General features: G+C 36.0%; 1 protein-coding gene across 1 annotated transcript in view; it reads right to left on the minus strand.

Annotated features, from left to right (window-relative positions):
• ARAP2 (ArfGAP with RhoGAP domain, ankyrin repeat and PH domain 2) overlaps positions 1 to 15195 on the minus strand; it is a 121192-nt gene extending 105997 nt beyond the window's left edge. Inside the window, exons 1-4 of the mRNA XM_050338557.1 lie at positions 15137 to 15195; positions 8069 to 9110; positions 2566 to 2636; positions 1594 to 1673 (exon numbers count right to left, since the gene is read on the minus strand). Of these exons, the coding sequence (XP_050194514.1) occupies positions 1594 to 1673; positions 2566 to 2636; positions 8069 to 8937 (1020 nt within the window). The 5' untranslated portion in view covers positions 8938 to 9110; positions 15137 to 15195. The remainder of the gene's footprint in view (positions 1 to 1593; positions 1674 to 2565; positions 2637 to 8068; positions 9111 to 15136) is intronic.
• Positions 15196 to 17199: the final 2004 nt, after the last annotated feature.

The raw sequence follows: 17199 nt of genomic DNA on the forward strand, positions 1-17199 counted from the left end.
AACCCAAATCTTCAGATCAGGAGAAGTATGTTATAATATACTGCATTAATCATGATTCTAGAACCAGCAGAAATAGTGATTTAATTTCAGGCCGTTAATCCAGTTTAACAGCATGGTATTTTTGTACTTGCTGCCTTTGTAAGATAAGAAAGAGTGCTGACAACCTTTCTGGGTATGCTTTTTCATAATCAACCATTTCAATTAAATGTACAGAATAATGCTAAGAAGTAACAAGAGAGCTAGGAAACTTCTTATAGAAAATCAGCTTATGCCATTGAACTAATTACAAAGAAGTTAAATTTTGAATTTTTAAAGACGTCGGCACAGACACCAATAACTGGCACAGACAAGACATTGCAAGCAAGGAAAGAAAATTAACACTAAAAAAATCACTTCAGTGTACACACAATAAAAACAAGAGAGGGGAAAAAGGTAGGAATTTATGTGAACCTCCTTAAGAAGTCAACAACAACAAAAAGCACGGTGTATTTCCAAAATAAAGTACCTTCCAAAAACAGAGTTCACTTTTATGCTTATAAAACCACTCCCACTAGAAGATGAAATTTATTTTTATTGACCAATTCTTAAAAAGTTAAAATTGAAGAGAAAAAATCCCTGGGCATCCATTTGAACAGCCTTTATTTTAGTCAGTAGCTTACAATAGTTTAAAAAGTGAAATACTAGAGTAAAGACCAAGACAGAAGAATTTTCTGTTTTCTTTAACTCTGTGGCTTGAGATTGGCTGGAAGAAGCATAAGCAATCACAGAATCAACAATTTCTGGTCTGCATCCTGCTGAGATAGAAGCAGGAGCTGGAAATTCATGGCATTTGGCAGATGCCTCACAAATCTAATTTACCTCCCAAATCTGCATGATTCAGAAGTCTGTCCATGTGCCATCGGTGGCACTCACACCACCAATTACTGACCCCAACAAAAATGCTCACTTCAGAGAATCCTAAAACAAAAGGGACTTTCTGGGTATACAACAAGTTTAGGAGATGCACAAAAAATATCAGAAGTCATGGGAATTTTCATACACAGGAACTGAAAAAGAGTATGGCCAAAAGCAATCATTAGATCACCTAAGCTATTGTGCAAGCTGCTTTCACAGGATACACACAAGTTTGTGTACAGATGCTCAGTGTTGGTCTGCAATTACCAGATGGAGAGAAGTCACTTTTACCTTTACTAGTAAATTCTAATGGTTATTCACCACTTGACCCCAATTACAGAAAAAGTATTGCAATATACCACTGTACATGCTTAAATACAGCAGCTTTGGACATGAGGGAGGGGCGGGGGAAGTCTGTTATCTACCCTATGTTGGTTTAAAAAAAAAAAAAATCAACCAACACACACACCACAGCTTCCTATTACTATTGACCAGTATAATCTGTATCTCAAGATTAAGAAAAGTCATTACACCTCAAATATTTTACATCATAAACCTTGTGCAGGTACCTAAAATGACAGAAGTAGTACTGGAAATTAAAAAAGCCGAACAATAAAAAAGAATTAAGGGGAATATAGGATAGTTAACATGAAGATTAAAGTGAAGGTTGAGCATTTATATTCAGGCTTCTTAACTTACTTTAGTATCTGTAGGGTTGTCACAAATAAAGGTTTCCCCATATGGAGAGATTACTGCTGGTTTTTCTTCTGTGAAAGTTTCTTAAAGCAAAAAAATAAACAAATACAGTCATCCAGTGCAATATTCTACTAAAGTAAAATAAAATCAACAAGGGACACATTTTTCAGCTAGTGATTTCTCTGTTCTTTGCAGAAAAAATTTTGAAGAACAAGAAACAATTTCTCATTTCTAACTAAACTTCAGACACGTTTCCACCACAGATACTACCACTATTACTATGTAATTTGAATATAACTTGCATACAGACACTTTCTTCTTTTCTACCCTGCACCAAGTTAAATTAAAAAACATTTAGTTATCTAAGGACCAATAGCTCCAAAGTGTAATTTATTCTGACTTTTAAAAAACTGCACACCAAAAATAAAGCTTTTGTACACAATCTTCATTTTGTCATCAAGTATTTGCTTGAAATCAATACACATAACTTCAAACAAGATGTATCTTTTGAATATGAAAGAAGTTTACAACTGACTGCACAAGACTTAAAAACTCTTCAGTAAAGTATTTATTACAATTAATTTCCTGGTATTTCCTAGAGGTATGAGCATTAACAAACAAATAAAGAAGCAATAGTCAGGAATGACTCCTAATATCTTTCAAGAGAAACCTAACTCTGCTAAAAAAAATCTGGATCTAATCTTAGAAATTCATACCACTAGTCTAAAAAGGTATATTAAAATAAATAAGGTTTAAAGTCTGGATTTTCTAACTTTTATTTTATTTATTCATAATCAAAAACTAAGCAAAAATGCAAAAGTGGTTAAATGCCCTGTTATTACATAAATCACTTCTTCTAGACATTTGAGATGTCCAATATTTCTTAAAATACACAAGTCAATACTCATTTTAAACAGTTTCTGGTCCAAGGTTATTTTTTCCTTAAAGATGTAAATATTACCGTCCTTTACTCACTGTTTTGTGAAAGTTGCCTCCCAGTGCAAGAAATATTTTCAAGGTCCATATTTCTTCTTCTCTGAAGGGAACTTGAACAAAACAGCACAAAATGAAAACCTTAAGTGAAATGTCTCAGAAATTAAAAGTCATGCAGTTAAATTATTAAAATTATACAAATAGATAAATAATAGATTTTAAGATTTGAGAAAAATTAATTTAAAAGTCACACAACGATTTGTTTTCCTCCGTTTATGACACTGAATGCTTCTTTGATCCTAGCACACATCCTGAATTTGGGGTTCTCTTTTGTTCTCAATTGTCCTTATGATATACTTAGATTGCTGGGAGGAATGGAGATCCCACACTTTTCCCCAGTCTTTTACCTACCCTTCTCCTTCACATTGATTACCAACAACTGTATTTATAGAAGGATGTACTCTGAAAATCTAATTTAACATTAAACTCAGTGTGAGCCTGGGCATGGGAGCCCAGACAAAACATGCTCTTAATCACAAAAAAAAAAAAAAAAAATTGGTGTAAAGTTTTGATTTTCTAAGGTGAATTATTTTCCCACAAAGTTTTAAAACCATGTAAATGACATTGCATTGCAACTGCCTATCACTACTCCTGCACATTTTGTAGATGGGTAAGAATGGATCCCCACACACAACAGAAAAGTTATTTTATTATTGGTGTTATGCTGGCCCCTAAGTACTTCAGTAGTTTCACGTATAATGGCATATTATTAAGGTTTCAGGCTAAGACAGTACCTTTATAATCAGAACACAGGAACAAATATGCATGAATTAGAACATTTCTATCTCCCCTTCACTACTCTAGCAGTCTGTATTAGAGCTCTTTTCAGTCAAGCTCTGAATTCCCCCATTAACATAATTAGTAAATTTCTGTCAATTTCATTTTTCTCTGCTTAAAATGGTAAAGGTTCTCACACATTCTTATAGAATATTGTGTGGTTGATAAATGCCATACAAGAACCTTACAAATTTTATCTAACCGTTTGTAGGTCCCCCATCCTTCAAATTCAAAAATAAAGTTTTACTAAAAAACCAATTTCCTAACTGTTGTTTCCTTGTTTAAGCTATTGAGAAATTTTATTATTTTAATATTAGCTACATTTAAAACTTTAGAACTACTGTCCCTTGAAGTCCAAGTAGAATTACTCCCTACTAAAAAGATGATGCTTCTTTGTGATAGACGGCAGACATTCATGACCTTAATTTTTAGTCCATGCCTAAATCTTCCTCAAAGAATTCATTAGACTGGATTCAAGAGAGAAGACACACCATACAAAGTTACCTGACATTTCAAATGTTAGCCAGGTTATATAAATAAAGTTCCTTAGTGATGTTTTGTAAAATCCTGGTTTTAGAAAACATAGAATGACTTTGGCCAGCTAGAGTGTATCATTGTCTACTTCCTTTATATAATTGTTTTGTCTCCTGAGTTATAACTACAAAAAAATTAAAAATACACAGCACGTACTTTAAAAGTCTGTGTTTCTTCATACATTTTACTAAAATTGACAGTTACTACATATTTTGAAGTTCCATTAGCAAACTAATCTCATGAGTTTGTACTCACCTAGTTTTAAAGAACTCAGTACGCTTACAAAAAACCCAACCTAACCTATTTCAACACAGATAATTTGTTAGGTTGGTTTTTTAAAGGGTATTAGCAGCATTAAATCAAATTAAGAGTTACAGAAAAACAGCTTCGACATGTAGAGCTTTTAAAATTATGGTTTTCTTCCTCATGTAAAACACTGAGTCATTTGCTTAGTTTCAGGGTGGATAGATGGATAAATTCAACAGGAAATGAAAAATAATGAAATCAGTTTTAAAAAGAAAAAACAAAACCACACCATTTTTTAAAAATCCATATACTTTTCAGGATTAGTGTATTCTTTCTTGATCATGTACCTACATGGTAAAAAACCTGTTAATAAGCTAACTATAGTTTTGGGGGATTTTTTTGCAGCAATCACAAATAAAACCTTACTGTCATTTCTGGAAAGCAGATTTCTAACTAATGTTAAGTAAAAACTATCTTAAGATATAAAATAAATGAAACTTGTTTACTTTGAATAATTGCTTGAAACATTATGCATAACAAAAAACCTACAGTGCGTGCTCTGCCAGGGGAGGTTTAGGTTAGATATTAGGAAGAAATACAGAGAGGGTAATCAGGCATTGGAATGGGCTGCCCAGGGAAGTGGTGGATTCTCTGTCCCTGGAGGTTTTTAAGGTGAGACTGGATGTGGCACTTAGCACTATGGTCTTGTAACCACAGCAGTGGTTAATCAAGGGTTGGACTTGATGATCTCAGAGGTCCTGATTCTATGATTCTATAAAATGATAATAATTTATCAATGCTCAACAGAATAGCTAGCTAGTTATTGTACAAATTGAATACCTGGATTAAAAGTCAGAAAAGTCCTGAAGACTTCTTCATCAGCAAAAAAAAACATTTAAAAAATATATGAATACTAATCTCTGACTTCTCTTAAGCATTTCAAAAATTCAATACCTCATCTATCGATTTTCTCAATTCAAAAATTGAATACCTCAAAGAAGATTAATGATATCTTTATTTTGATCTTTAATGGAAGATTAATGCAAGTAGTCTAACAGTGTCAATCACAAAGTGTGCCAATTGTTCCATGATATAATAATTTCAATTATTATTCAATTATCATTTTGTTAACAATTGTGGAAACTAATGCTCACAATTTTCATATATTAAGAGGTACCGGATGCAGTTCAGGCTACACACTCTTCTCTACCACCCCTTATTATACATAAACAGGATGAAAGGGTGTGATGAGGCAGTGACTGCTCTTGCTAAAGGCCGAGAGGCTGGAAAGCTATAACGTCACACTGAGTTAGTTTATTCAATATACTCCTGTCACCTTGCAAATAAAGTGAGGGAAAGAAAGAGATCAGTGCAAGCAGTGAGTGCTTCAAACTCTTTACTGGCATTCATCTGTTTAGTGTTTTAAATGAAAGAAGCTTTTGTTTTCAAACTCATTCAAGATGTGTTTTCTTTTCTATGCATCTCAAGACCGAACCCTCCCATAATGCAAACACATCAAAATTGTTCTAGCATGCTGTGTTAAAGTTTTGGAGTTCATAGACTGCTTGCAAAAGTAAATTAATGGTGACGCTTGACCATGGGTGTAGAGAGAGAGCAGCTTCTCTCTTCTAGAAAATTTATTTTTTGTGACAGAACACAGCAGAGATAGACAACAGCACCAGCTTGGGCACCTCATTAGCAATCTTGACCACTTGCATGTTAAGAAATATCAGTAAAGAATATCAGTACCAAGCAAGAAGCCTCAATCACAGGATCTGCCAACTGCAGAAAATTAATAAGGTCTGCTCAGGTCAACCGTTATTATTTATTTTACTTATTTGTATTTTCCCCCAAATGAAGCATGTTATCCAGAATTAATTTTGTTCTATTCATTCTTATTTATCTTAAAAAATAATTAGAGCCATCTCAATACTAAACAACAGAAGTAACAAAGTTGGGAGACATGAAGAAATCTAAATGAATATAGACTTCATCAGTCTGAAATTTTATCTGTGTGGCATTCTGTATAAAAACCAGGTTTACCATATTATAAATCGGTTTCAGCTTAATTACTAAAAATAACTTAATAACTAAAAATTAATAACTAATATCCATGAACAACTAGAAGGAAATGCTTTCTCTGACTCTGTGGAATAGCCTTCACTCAATGTAATAAGGATGAAATCAACATCTGTCAATAAGGTCAGTTGACAGTGTTTGTCTACACAATTCTGTAAGATAGGCACGATCTTTCCTGAGGTTAAAGATGCCTGCAAACTTTCATTTTAAAGTTCTGTATTAGTTCTCTGCCTCCAAAAAAGGCTGCCAGCAAGGTTATCAAGAATGTTTCTGTGAAGTTTAAGTTCTGCTGGGAAGTTCTTGTTTAGCCTTGATCTTCCTCAGACAGACTGGTCCTTCAGGATTTCCATATTCTTTTTCCTTATTGGAGCATACAGACAAAAAAAAAATAAGCTGGACCTCACAAATCAAAATGGTGGGTAATGAATTTAGTGACCCAGTCACATATCAATCACTAATAGGCTGGGATTTGGAGGATTTACTTCAATAGTGGGGAGATTACAAATATAGCATATCTCTCTACAGTATGATTGTTTCTCAAAAGACATTAAGAATTCTCTTTCAGTAGCCAGTTATTATTGCTACCTTTAAGGTTGAGAATCCCATTTCGTCTCTGCATGAACAGTTTTATTAAATGAAATAGGGATAATCACTCTACAAAAGTTAATATAAATCTAGTCCTCACTGAAAGATACATATACTTAAGTTTCAGTAAGACACTGATTAAACATTTTTTAAGAGTCTTGGCCTCTCCACTTGCTTAAAGAATTGTATTACAACATTTAATTTTGACTTCTTTCAGTAACCTAAAAGAAACTTACAAATGCTGAGAAAGCCCTGCATTTAGAGCATGTATAAACTCAGTGTTTCTAACTGCTGAGATATGCAGATGAAAAAGATAAATACAAAACATTCTCAGACATGTCCCTTCCAGGTATAGCTAGAGGTTAAAAAAATTATATTAACTAAAAGAAATGCAATCTAATGATTTGGATATGGTTACACCCACAAATCTTTGCATATGCCTTTCACCTTTTCTTGCACATTTTTCTTCTGTTTAATAATTATTATTAAACATGATGAGTAAAAGCTTTCCTTAATAGATCCAAAAATAATAAAAATTAATCCATGGGGAGATAGTCTTTGCTTACAGACTGTAATATTGTGATTGAGTGCATATTCAATGCCTATTAATTTTAACATTCAAATAGTATTAAACTACTAAGATATGTTTGAAATTAAGTTCTAACAACAGACATTTTCCTCTATATTCCATCATATTTTTGCTACAAAAACTAATCAACCTTCTTTTTTCTGCTTTTTCCACTGTTTTTCCTCCCTGCTGGAATGCTTCAGAAATATTTTTATAGTACAAATATCATTAAAAGCTAAGGTTTTGTTGTTAGGAGAACATCAGCAAAAGCCAACACTTAATATAGGAAAATGGTTGCATTCGTTCTCCAAAGTTAACAACTAAATGACAACCAGTTTGGAAATTATCCTAAGAGCCATCTTGAAGAAAGTGCTTATGTTTTGTATAGTTGTCTTTAACAACAATTATATATAAAGCAATAAAGATCCCTTTCTTTGATGACATGTAGACACAGATATTTGGGGAGGTTATAAGGACATACTGCTCTAAAACTCCCCTTTATGCTCTCATTTTTGCTTTTAACTTGCACTGAAGCTTAATTATCCTTCAATTAATTTGGCAACATTCATATGAGATTCAGTATACTTACAGCACATATTAAAGCAAACAAACAAACAAAAAAAAAATCTGTGAGAAACTCCAAACTGTAATTTCTAAAATGATAGTGATTCCTCATTAGTAATAAATACTAATTACCTTGATGAAGCTTGAACTTTACTTGATACAGGAATTTCTGGTACAGGTCGATGCCTTAAGATAAAAGACCGTCTTGCTCTTGGAAATACTTTCATGCAGTTTAGTGCAGAGGAATCATATAAGTCGTTCTCTATCATTTCTCCTTTAAACTTATAGAATGGAGAATCTGGCTTACTATCAGATAAATCACCCTCATCTGCGAATCTCAGATGTCTGTTTTCCTTGTATTTTGTCTCACATGAATGAGCAAATGAAGAAGGAGGATCACGAAATACCAAACAGCCAGTCAAGTCATCACCAGTTTGGTATGCAGCAGCTTCTTGCAGTGATGCAGCTGGCTGAGAATTCATTTTAATACTTCCAGTTTGACTGACGGCTTTTAGTATGCTGTCTGAATTCTGGTATAAACTAGAAAAATCCAGATTTGTAAAGCTATCATCATTTGCCTCCATTAAATTTTGCTCCACAAGTTCAAACTTTTCCTTTTTAATGTAAGCTTTATTGACAAGTTGTTCTGGCAGTGTTGCAGGTATCAAGTCAGTCCCGTCTACACTTGAATTGCTTACTGGAGACTCCTGATCCGAGGATGAATATTGCTTCTCTTCTAAACCTTTCAAGTCTTTGAATTTTAGATTTTCACAGAAAAGAGGATTTCCTTGAATTTTTGAAAGACTGTTGTCTAATTGCTTAAGAATCCTTCTGCGATGCCCCGTAGGCAACACTCCCATTTGCTGAAGCACACTGTTATTTATTCCCACGCAATCTGTCACAATGTTGTAGCCATATTCTTTAAAGTTAGGAATATACTGTCCAAGGTTAATGTTGACCAAAAATTCTTCAATATCAGTGCCATTGCCTGTGGATGACATGACTTCATACCGAATATTGCTCTACACAGTCATGTAGAAATAGTGTCAGGATGTGTGCATGTTCACTGGCAAGAAAGTTCTCTTAAACTTGATCACAGCCAGCCAGCAGAGAGTATCAGTTTCTTCAAGACACCTCTTCAAGTTTCTTCAGTTCAAACTGATTTTTTTAAGCACTGTAAACATATGGAAAATGCAATTACAAAAAATTCTCGCCTGAACTTCACAATTATCTTAAAACAAAATTCTGAAAGGCCCCGCCTTTTTTGCAGTAATATTTTAAAATTATTTGTATACAAAAATTTCAACAGCATAAACAGCAAACACTTTCCATACTTTCATCTTAGCCTATATAAAGAGAATAGCAAAATCAAAGTCTTAACACAGTACAAGCAATGCTGACTTAAAACATACATTCCTTAAGACATACATAGTTAAAAATTAAGATGAACAGTTAAGAGATGAACCATTAATCTACACACATGCTCTTATTACACAGCATTTGGTCATCAGGGAGAGAAAAAGTTATCTAAGACCAGAACTGGAACCTAGAGCTTTCCTATTTCCATGCTAACACCAATTAACTACAGAATAGGGCTTCTACTCCCTTACCTTCTGAACCTTAAAATCCTTTTAGCAAAGAAACAGACTTTCAGTGGAACAAAGGAAAAATGACTGGCTAGAGCATTCTGTGTGAACATTGAATGAGAGCATTGAAGCCCTCTTCAACTGAGAATCCAACTGAACAAGTACTATAATCAATAAAATGGTTTACAACAGTAGATAAGACCCTTCAAACAAAATGTCGTGCCAGAAAACAGGTAGCTACAAGTTTCTCAGTTCTGTCAAGGAAGCAGTTTTCCCTTGGTCACAAACAGTGGCATGACCCTATGAACATTCTGGGCTCTATGAAGAGGCATGACTCTATGAAAATTCTGGCCTCCACATGAGAGATATTTGTTATCTCAAATGGCCATGACAGTTTTTCCTTAGTATTTTGCAGCTCAGGTCTTATACTCTCCAGATTTCATCTGTTTGAGTTATTCTTTCTTTCAGAGCCATATCTAAATTCACGACTCACAAAATCCAGACGCTACTGTTCTGAAGGTGTTTGAGACAGCCTGAAATCACATCTCTTCAAAGAAGGTTTAATATCAGCAGCAGTCAACAGGTTTTTTCACCTCTCTGTATAAGGAGTATTTTGGCTTCAGGGAAATCTGCTGACTGTAGCAGCTGTCCTGGCATGCAGGTACTAGCCTTAAGCAGCCTGGAAAAGAAAGAAGAGCTTCAGTAGAACAGTGTTAAGACTTAAACAGCAATTAGAAAGAGAATAAATCTTATGCCTAGAATTTATCCATAGTAGTAGGCATTGATAGTTTATTCTTCAAAGTATTGCCTGAAAAAAAGCATGCTACTAATGACCTACAATTGAAGCTTAAAAGGTTGCCTAAGCTTTTACTGTATCAATTCCTCAAGAAATTCCTCAATAAAGGATTAAACCTCTTCCTGTGATATTCCTCCAATGCCTTTTGAATATATAAGTTGTTATTCAGAAATTAAGTCATAAATAAATCTTTATGCCCCCTCCTCATTCCCTAAAGCCACATACAAGTAAATATAAATTTAAAATAATGTAGTGTATGAAGTTCAACTGTTATTACTGCTATTGGTGATTGTACTTTATTATGATTATAAAATAAATTATTAAATAACTACCTCAATCAATAGATGTCTTTTCTTGCAAAATTTCATAAATATCTTTATTACTCACATACTTTTTGAAAAAGTGGTAATCGGAACTAAGAGAAAGGCTAAACTTCATATGTACACCATGTATGTGACATGAATATACATATATGTGACAGAATAATAAGAAAAGAAGGAGATGAACAAACCTACATTTTTCTGAAATTAACACAGCACACTAACTATAAATGTTCCATTATTTAAAAGAAGTCACTGCGTTCTTACTAGTCTCTTTAACTTCATTTTTGTGGAAATATTTTTATCAGCTTTGATCACTACCTACAAGTCTGAGAAGTGACTTATCACCTTGAATATTAAATTGGTACAATTAAAGCTGTTTAGAGAGAGAGTTTTATAGGTCAATCAGATAAGAACCTCTCAAGAGAGATTAAGTTTATTATGGAGTTAACCCTCACTAAAAGATTCCAAAGTCATTTAAATTCAAAAAGCCTTGGATTGAGCTAAACTGATTAACAATCCATTTTCAGATTTACCTTTGCCCTTTCCCAATCTGAATGCTTATCTAAACTCTCATCATTTCTTTAAAAATTTCAGACATCAGCATTTCCTCAAACTTTTCATATAAGCCTCTAGCCATAAAGGATATAATTCAACAGTATGGCCTGCACCCATCTCTAAACCCTGAAAAATACAAAACACATAGTGTCTTAAGAAGTTGAATATATATTCTGAAATTCTGAGTACGGAATGAAACAATAATTAGTACAGAAATTACTCAGCGGGAAAAAAGTAAGAGACAGGCACTTTCGGGGCTAAAAAATAGTCTTTCATGTATCCACTAATTAAAACAAAGAAACAAAAAACAAACAAAAAACCACTATACATATTCAAATACAGAAAAACCCTAGAGTGTTAGCATATCAGTCTAAGAGTTTTAAAGTTTCAGTTGCAGCTGGTTATTTCAGCCACTTCCACCTTCCTTGGCAGTTCTGGGTTTCGTGGTAGCATTTGGCTATTTTTTCCCTAAGGTGTTAGTGTTTATTTTCAGACAGCATAATTCACTCAATCTCTCCACCTTTCGCAGTAACAAAAAGTACACTTAAGAAAGCTGCTTTAGCTATGTATTATAAATAAATGTATGTCTTCTATGTAAACATATATATTTATACCCACACACTCTCTTAAGTATTTCAATAGTACATGCAACAGCTTTGCCTAAATCTTATTCCAGAACACCTCCACTGTTGCTGCTTCAGCAACTCAAATAGCCATGTGGATTCTAACCCAACTCTGTATACACCACATAACAATGCAAAAGATTACGAAGCACAGATCAAACTTTGCTTCCAAATCTGCATGAATGATTACTTTCTACACTGTATTTTATGAACAAAACATGTAGCAGTCTGAGGAAGGAAGGAACTGCTTCCTGAGAAGACATTTTGACCACAAAATGCTAACTGCTAGAAGATGAAGCCCATGCCACTTTCTGTTTCAGTAGTAGTCTATGGCAGAAGTTGCCAATGCATCCATAAAGACTGACACAGACACACTACAGATCTGCCCTGGCTATACAGCTGTTTAAATATCAGTAAGTTCACAGCCACATAATATTTTGTGGGTCTGAGCAAAGGGTATCCTGACCACAGATTCAGTTTGTCTACTCTCACAAAGATTAAAGTAACAAACAGCTAAACAAATCTATACATCCTAATGAACATATTGCAGGCTAGTAGATGAATTCTGAATTGGTTCTTACAGTGTTTTATTCTTACTAAAGGCTTGAACTCAAGAAGTATACAGAAAAGCAGAACTCAAAGACCACTGTATGCAATACTGTTTTGATGTGATTAATATCAATTTTAAAAAGAATTCAGTCTCCTCCTCAGTTCTAATTGCAAAATAAGTCACAATAAATCCTAAAGAATGTTTGTAAAGCATTAGACATGGAGTGCATATATATGATATATGCACATTTATATGAATAAATTCTCTTTCACATCCATATTTGTACCACTATGAGTTTAGGTAAAGAGCATTATAATTAGCATATATGGTTGCATACCACTTGTGAAACAAAACTGCTGTGAAGAGCAAGGTAAAATAGATTTTTCCTACATAGAAATATACATTAAAAAAAACCCAAACACATAAAAAGACCAACAACCAAGGGGAATTTGGTCTTGTTTACATGAAATTGATTCTTGCTGTAGTATCATATTCTCCTATATAGGGTAACCAAGACAAAAGTCATCATTCCCAACATGGTTACTAAAGATGGGAAAATGCTACAGTGGTTATGCAAAATTCAAACTTCTTGGAAGACACTTGACCATTCAATTTTATCAAAAGAAGGATAAACATCTAAATTGCTATGTGGAAAAAAACAATACAAGGGAAATCATCTAAGTTTTTTTTCTAAGAAAATAAGTTTTTGGCAGAGGATGAATTGCAATATGTGTTGCACATCCCATCTTCTATGGGATCATCCAACTTTCTTTCATAGAAGATGCTGCTTCTCAGCACTTTACAAACTGATTTTCAGCTTCTTCCTTTTCCCATCTTATGGAAGGGACTTAGACAAGAGTGTCAAGAAAACTCAGAGGGTCCTAACAGTTCTTTTGTTTTACTAAAACTGACAGCTAAATAGCATCAAAGGAAAAGGGCAACTATAGCTCTCAGGATCCTTCCCTCACATGGAGGATAAGTACCTGCATCTAGCATTCTGAAAAGCTGTGTCAGCTGATTTTACAATTTTTCCATTCTATGATTTCCAAGTTGAAAAGGCAACACTGACTGGCAGACAAATCTTTGTTGAAGCAAGCAAGCAATCCAAATTTTAATAATGAAATGTAGCTTATATCTGAATACAGAAATACTCAAGAGAAACTTTTTTTCTTTTTTAATATCAGTACAGATAAAAGCCTGAAGAAAGTGTCAAACCTGTACATGGCAAGATAATCACACTTTAAGCAATCAGTTCAACAAACACAAGCAAGTTCAGGCTTGCTCCCAGCTTCTGCTAAACCACATACTAGATTAAGTTCCTAATGAACAGGCAAAAAGCCCAAACAAAGCAAAATAAAACTGTACAACAGGACTTACCATGGAGCAGAATGAAATCTGCAAGTAGTGAATGTCATCTTCCAATTGTAATTGACTCCATAGTGGTAAGATTACCAGGCCTAGAAAACACTGCAGATTAAAAATCTTTCCCAAAACCTACATAATACACACAAAAAAAAAAAAAAAACCAAAAAAAAAAAAAAAAAAAAAAAAAAAAAAAAAAAAAACACAAACAAAAAAACAAATGAACAAACAAAATCCCCAAACAAAAACAAACCCAAACACATCTCTCAAATGACCTTTTTAAAGTGATTACTTAATGAATTAACATGGGTCAACTCAGAGCAATATACTGATGGCAACGATTCCAATAGAACTGTTTCCTTTATCAATACAAGGAAGTTAGTTACTAAGTGTAATTCAGCCTAGACGTTATTTACAAAATAACTTTAATCACATCCTCTGTTAAAATGTTTCTTTGGCTTTTTTTAATTTCAGAACACTTCTCTTCCAGAGAAAGTTAAGTCACTTTTGCTACCTCAGAGTCAAACCTCATACTGCAAGAAATTCCAGTGGAACAACTTGCAGAGTCGCTGGAGTAAGGAACTGCATGGTATGAATAAGCAAGCTAAAGGTGGAATTGGAACTGAGGCAAGTTGCTGTGGCAACACTAGGGTGCTGTAGCCTTCACTACGTATTTTCGATCCAGGACATCCTACTGGTTCTTTGACTTTCTTAAATTTTCTGGTAAAGTTTCAAGAAACATAATGGCAGCTAACAAGAGGACTGTTCACGTCTGACTTCACAAAAACTACTCATAGAGTAAACAAATACACAGTAATAAAGCACTGTTCTTTAGCAGGACATTTACATACAAGCCGTTAAAACAACTTGAGCCCGAAAGAAAACAGAGAGCAACATACTTGTTTCCGACCTGCCTACCAGCTGCATCTTGTCCGATCCCAGCTTTGGTATCTTGTGGCTCACCTGAGACATGTCCTGGACCAAAGCCCTGCTTCGTCCCTGCGCTCTCCGGCAACTTTGGCAGTGCCTCTGCTGCGGCGGGACCGGCACCTCCAGCGCCGCGCACAGCAGGGCCCGGCCAGACCCTGCCCAGCACCCGCAACCCCCGCCCCGCCGAGCCCCGCTCACCTTCGGCAAAGACCAGCGGGCGATGGCGAGAAAGAGGCGGCAGAAGGAAGCGCAGGACTTCAGATTGCTTCAGCTTTCTCTTCTCCCTCTGGCACCCCGGTCGTTCTCTATCTTTGCAAGCTTTCTCTTTCTTTCTTTCCTTCCTTCCTTCCTTGCCTGCCTGCCCTGCTCCGCACCCCACCCCACCCCCGCGCCGATCCCCGTCAGGCCGCGCCCGCGGCGCGGAGCTCCCTCCCTGCCCTCCTCCTTCCCTGCCTCCCGCAGGAGGCGGCCGCACCTGGGCGCGCCGGCAGCGCGGGCGGCCCTCCGCGCCTGGGCCGGCCCGGGGCTCCGGGCGTTCTGGCCGGGCAGCATATTTCTTGAGGAGGAGTCAGGAGGGAGCCCGCTGGCAGCCGCAGGGTTCGGCTCCGGGGCGCTTTCTGCCGCAGCGCATCGCTTCGCAGGCGGCCGTGTCCTGCGTGCCCCAGCCCGGGCCGGGCGGGCGGCGGGTCTCCCTCCCTGCCAGGCCTCCCGGCAAAGGGCATCCCAGTATCACCTCTGTCACCGCACGGAGTCGCGCTCAGGGCAGGCGCTCCAGCTGCGAGGAAGCAGGACAGCCTGCCAGTAGTGGCCCAGCTGTGATCGCTTGCTACAAAAGAGGAAAAGTTTCTAGGCTTTCAGTAATTCATGTAACTTCCCCTATTCTTGGAACTGGCCCATGTCTGTAAATTACTGTCACAGCTGAAACTAGCTTTTAGTTACACAAAATGATACTGAAAGTATTTCTGTGTACTCCACCGGTGGATATACACATCTTGCTCTTAAAGTATCACTTCTGATTTTTTCTAATTAAAGCGGAGGAGGCTCCAGAAGGCTCACACTGTTGCAGCTGAAGTCTGAGGTCTGCCAGTCTACTGAAGCAGAAAAGAAGCAAAGAGATACTGAGACAAAAAAGCCAATTATTAAAGTGTTAACTTAGGGGCAAGTATCTGGGTCCTCTTTCCTTCTTCAAAGACTGTTTCCTACACACTAAGTACAGACTTACTAAATAGCCTTACTAATAGCAAGGCTGTTAAAAACTGTTGGTGCCATGGTAATAAAAATACTTCAGTATATTTTGTATTGCAAACAGTTTTTCAGTCTCTCACTTCCAGTAAAAACGATTAGAGGTTTGCAGTCCAGCATTACAGCATCAGTTCCACTGGTGTCCAAGCACTTCTGAAAACCCAGCTGCAACTTCTAATTATTAGGTACGTAAATAACCTTGTACCAAAAAATTGCAGTTAATTTTACCCCCTAAACTTGTATTATGCAAGCGAATTTTGCAGCAAGAAAGGGCCACCCCAGTGTAAGCTTTTGGGTTTCCTTTTTTTTTTTTTTATAATCTAAAGAACTTTATAAAGTTCTTCCCTGTCTTTTTATTCCTGCTTTTACAGTCTGTCTCAGTGTCATTCCCAGCTATTTGCAAAGGGACCCATATGTTTCAAAACCAAGCAAGGTCTCAGATGTGATTCAGGTAAGTATACTAACACCCTTTTTGGTCATAGCCTTTCTGAATTGTAACCTAATGACTCACAGAGTCATCTGATCACAGATTTGCCTAACATTTCCAGCTAAGCCCAGCTTCCTTTCAGAACAGTAAGAATGCCAATGAATGCTGACTTAGAAAAGGAATTTTAACCACAGCAACTTAAACTATTTGAAAGATTCAGCTCCTGTAAACAACAAAAGACCTGCCCCCTTTGCAAGGCTTACCTTAACATGCAAAAACACAGTCAATTACCAGTTTGTGGTAGGCTGAATTTCTTTCTTCTGCAAGTGTTAAGGTATGATCATTGATTAATAGCCTTGAGCTCTTCTCTCTTCTCTGTCAAGAAATTCCCAGTCCTTTCTTTCTCTTCCAGGAGACCCATGTGATTTGCCCACGTCAGCAGACAATTGGCAGAGACTATAGATAATAGTCCCCTCAGCATTTTGTTTAAAAAATGGTGCAGATTCTCACAAGGAATTCACTAAAAGATATTGCCTTCAGCACTGTTATACTTGTGCTGCAATAGTGTCTTCCCTTATTGTGGCTCAATCATAATTTTACTTATCTACTTTCCTTGACCACAATACAAGATCACAAGAACTGAGATTTTTTTTTCTTTTTTTTTTCCTTTTTTTTGAGAAGGGCAAAGAATCAGAGAAATAAGCATTAAACACCTACTTGGTTGTGTTTACTTATTTCTGTTTGTACTGTGTCCAGAAAAATGGCAATATACACAAATTTGTTTTAAGCCAAGTTTTACTATTAGGGGTTTAGGGGCTTTACTCGACATTTTGTGTATGTTTAAATGACATTATCAGCACCATGCAAAC

The sequence above is a fragment of the Myiozetetes cayanensis genome, unplaced genomic scaffold (assembly GCF_022539395.1).
Source record: "Myiozetetes cayanensis isolate MyiCay16 unplaced genomic scaffold, myiCay2020 scf7, whole genome shotgun sequence".
Taxonomy (NCBI): Eukaryota; Metazoa; Chordata; class Aves; order Passeriformes; family Tyrannidae; genus Myiozetetes; species Myiozetetes cayanensis.